Genomic DNA, 1,811 nt, shown 5'->3' on the forward strand with positions numbered 1-1,811 from the left:
AAAAAAAAAAAAAACCTTCAACTGCAGGTAAAGCTTGTTCGAGTAACAAAGAGGGTACATGAGGCATATTTTGCTCAGTTATACCTTACAAAGGCATGCTCCTACTTAACATTTCTGTGTTCTTTAGCTAGCTTGCAGAATAGAAGAGAATTCGAATTGGAGTAAATGCTGGTTGACAATATTTCGGATGATTTTACAGGTTGGTGAGGGAACAGAATGTGTTAGCTTTGACCTCCGACCTTCAGATGCCATTAACATTGCAGTGAGATGCCAGGTATTTCATTCGGAATTTTCGAATACATTTATGTTTATTTTTTATTATTTATAATTCCATATTTTAAAAACTTTAAGATATTTTTATTGTTGTGAAGATTGAGTAGCCGCAAGGCCACACTATATGTAAGAACAGCTTAAAGGGTCAAAAATCAAAATGGTAGGTCAACTAGACTCTATGGTTAATGGAAGGGAATATTTAGAGAATCGAGAAAAAAATAAATGAAATCAAGCAAGGTGTAATATGCTGTTAAGTAAAAGTTAGAAGACCTTGAAGTCTTGGAGTGAATAATAGGGAGCTTGAAAGCTGGAATTGGTACAATTCTTAGTAGCCTGTGACCAAGAGAACTTATTCCTTTTTTGGTTCTTGATCAAAGTACACAATTGGTTCATGTGGTGATGTTGATGCTATTCTTTGATTAAGAATGATCTAGATTGTGGACCGAAGGTTTGTCTAAGGAAGATACAGAAGAATGGATCCAAAAACCAAGAAGGAAAATTAGTCAAGAGAAGAGACAGAGGAGCATTAGCTATACAACACAACCAATCAGGATAAAATTAACGAAACTACAATGCTGCTGCCTTCCAGACATCCAAGACTAAAGAAAATAAAGCCAACTATTACCCCTAACTGATCGTAGCTATGGACCCAAAATAGAAGGCTGCCCGTTAGCTTCGACTCCTTGGAAATGGGCTCCTGAGATATAATCTTGGCTTAAATGGTGGCACACTATTGTCAGTCCTTTGCAATGCCATTGCAACATTGTAGTCTCATTGCCCACCTCCTCTGCCCCATTCAACTGCATTAAATTCAATTTGATATCCATCAGCCCATGTGGCATTTTCTGAACAGTAATTGTGGGCTTGCAAATTAGTTTAACCAGTATGCTAAACGGATGCCTTTACATTTTCAATGTCCCTACATATATGCCATACATGTACAAATATTAAAGCGGAGAACAAAATTTTATACCACACAGGTATCTAGTCTTTTTGTTTACTGGTTCTTGTCTACATTCAGTGTTATGGATTTCAAAAGTAGTATCATCCTCTTTTCCTCGGTCAATTCTTTTTATCTGTCAGCCCTGCATGCACAAACTTTGTTCCACGCTATCACTCTTCTGTTGTTTCCCATCCCCTTTCCTTTCTGGGTGCTCAAAGCTTGTGCATGCATTTGATTGTTTTTTGCTGCATGGGCTGATTTTTCAGATCTAATGCAGGTGCCCATACAGGTCAACAAGTACTTGGTGTCCAGTGATGGAATGAGGATTGTTGAACCTGCAAAGCTGGCAGCACAGCCACCTCTTTCAGATGGCTTATTGTTCACAGAACTTGATAGGTAAAATTTAGGATGGAATGAGAACAAAAACTTGTATTTGGTGTAGAATTACCTTAAAAAATTTGTGGGGCAGCTCTATGTCCTTTCTAAAGAAGTCCAAGAACCTATGTGTGCTATTTATCTTAATACTTCAACATCCATCAAATAATCTTTCAGAAAAGCCTTTGCAGAAAAGGGAAAAAAAAAAAAAAAATGAAAC

At 37.2% G+C, this 1,811-nt stretch overlaps 1 protein-coding gene across 1 annotated transcript in view; it reads left to right on the forward strand.

Moving 5' to 3' along the window:
* The window catches only part of LOC122063102 (bifunctional nuclease 2-like), a 5,358-nt gene that overhangs the window by 2,368 nt on the left and 1,179 nt on the right, over positions 1 to 1,811 (forward strand). The window contains exons 6-8 of the mRNA XM_042626780.1: positions 28 to 93; positions 200 to 274; positions 1,494 to 1,612. Of these exons, the coding sequence (XP_042482714.1) occupies positions 28 to 93; positions 200 to 274; positions 1,494 to 1,612 (260 nt within the window). The remainder of the gene's footprint in view (positions 1 to 27; positions 94 to 199; positions 275 to 1,493; positions 1,613 to 1,811) is intronic.

The sequence above is a fragment of the Macadamia integrifolia genome, unplaced genomic scaffold (assembly GCF_013358625.1).
Source record: "Macadamia integrifolia cultivar HAES 741 unplaced genomic scaffold, SCU_Mint_v3 scaffold1190, whole genome shotgun sequence".
Taxonomy (NCBI): Eukaryota; Viridiplantae; Streptophyta; class Magnoliopsida; order Proteales; family Proteaceae; genus Macadamia; species Macadamia integrifolia.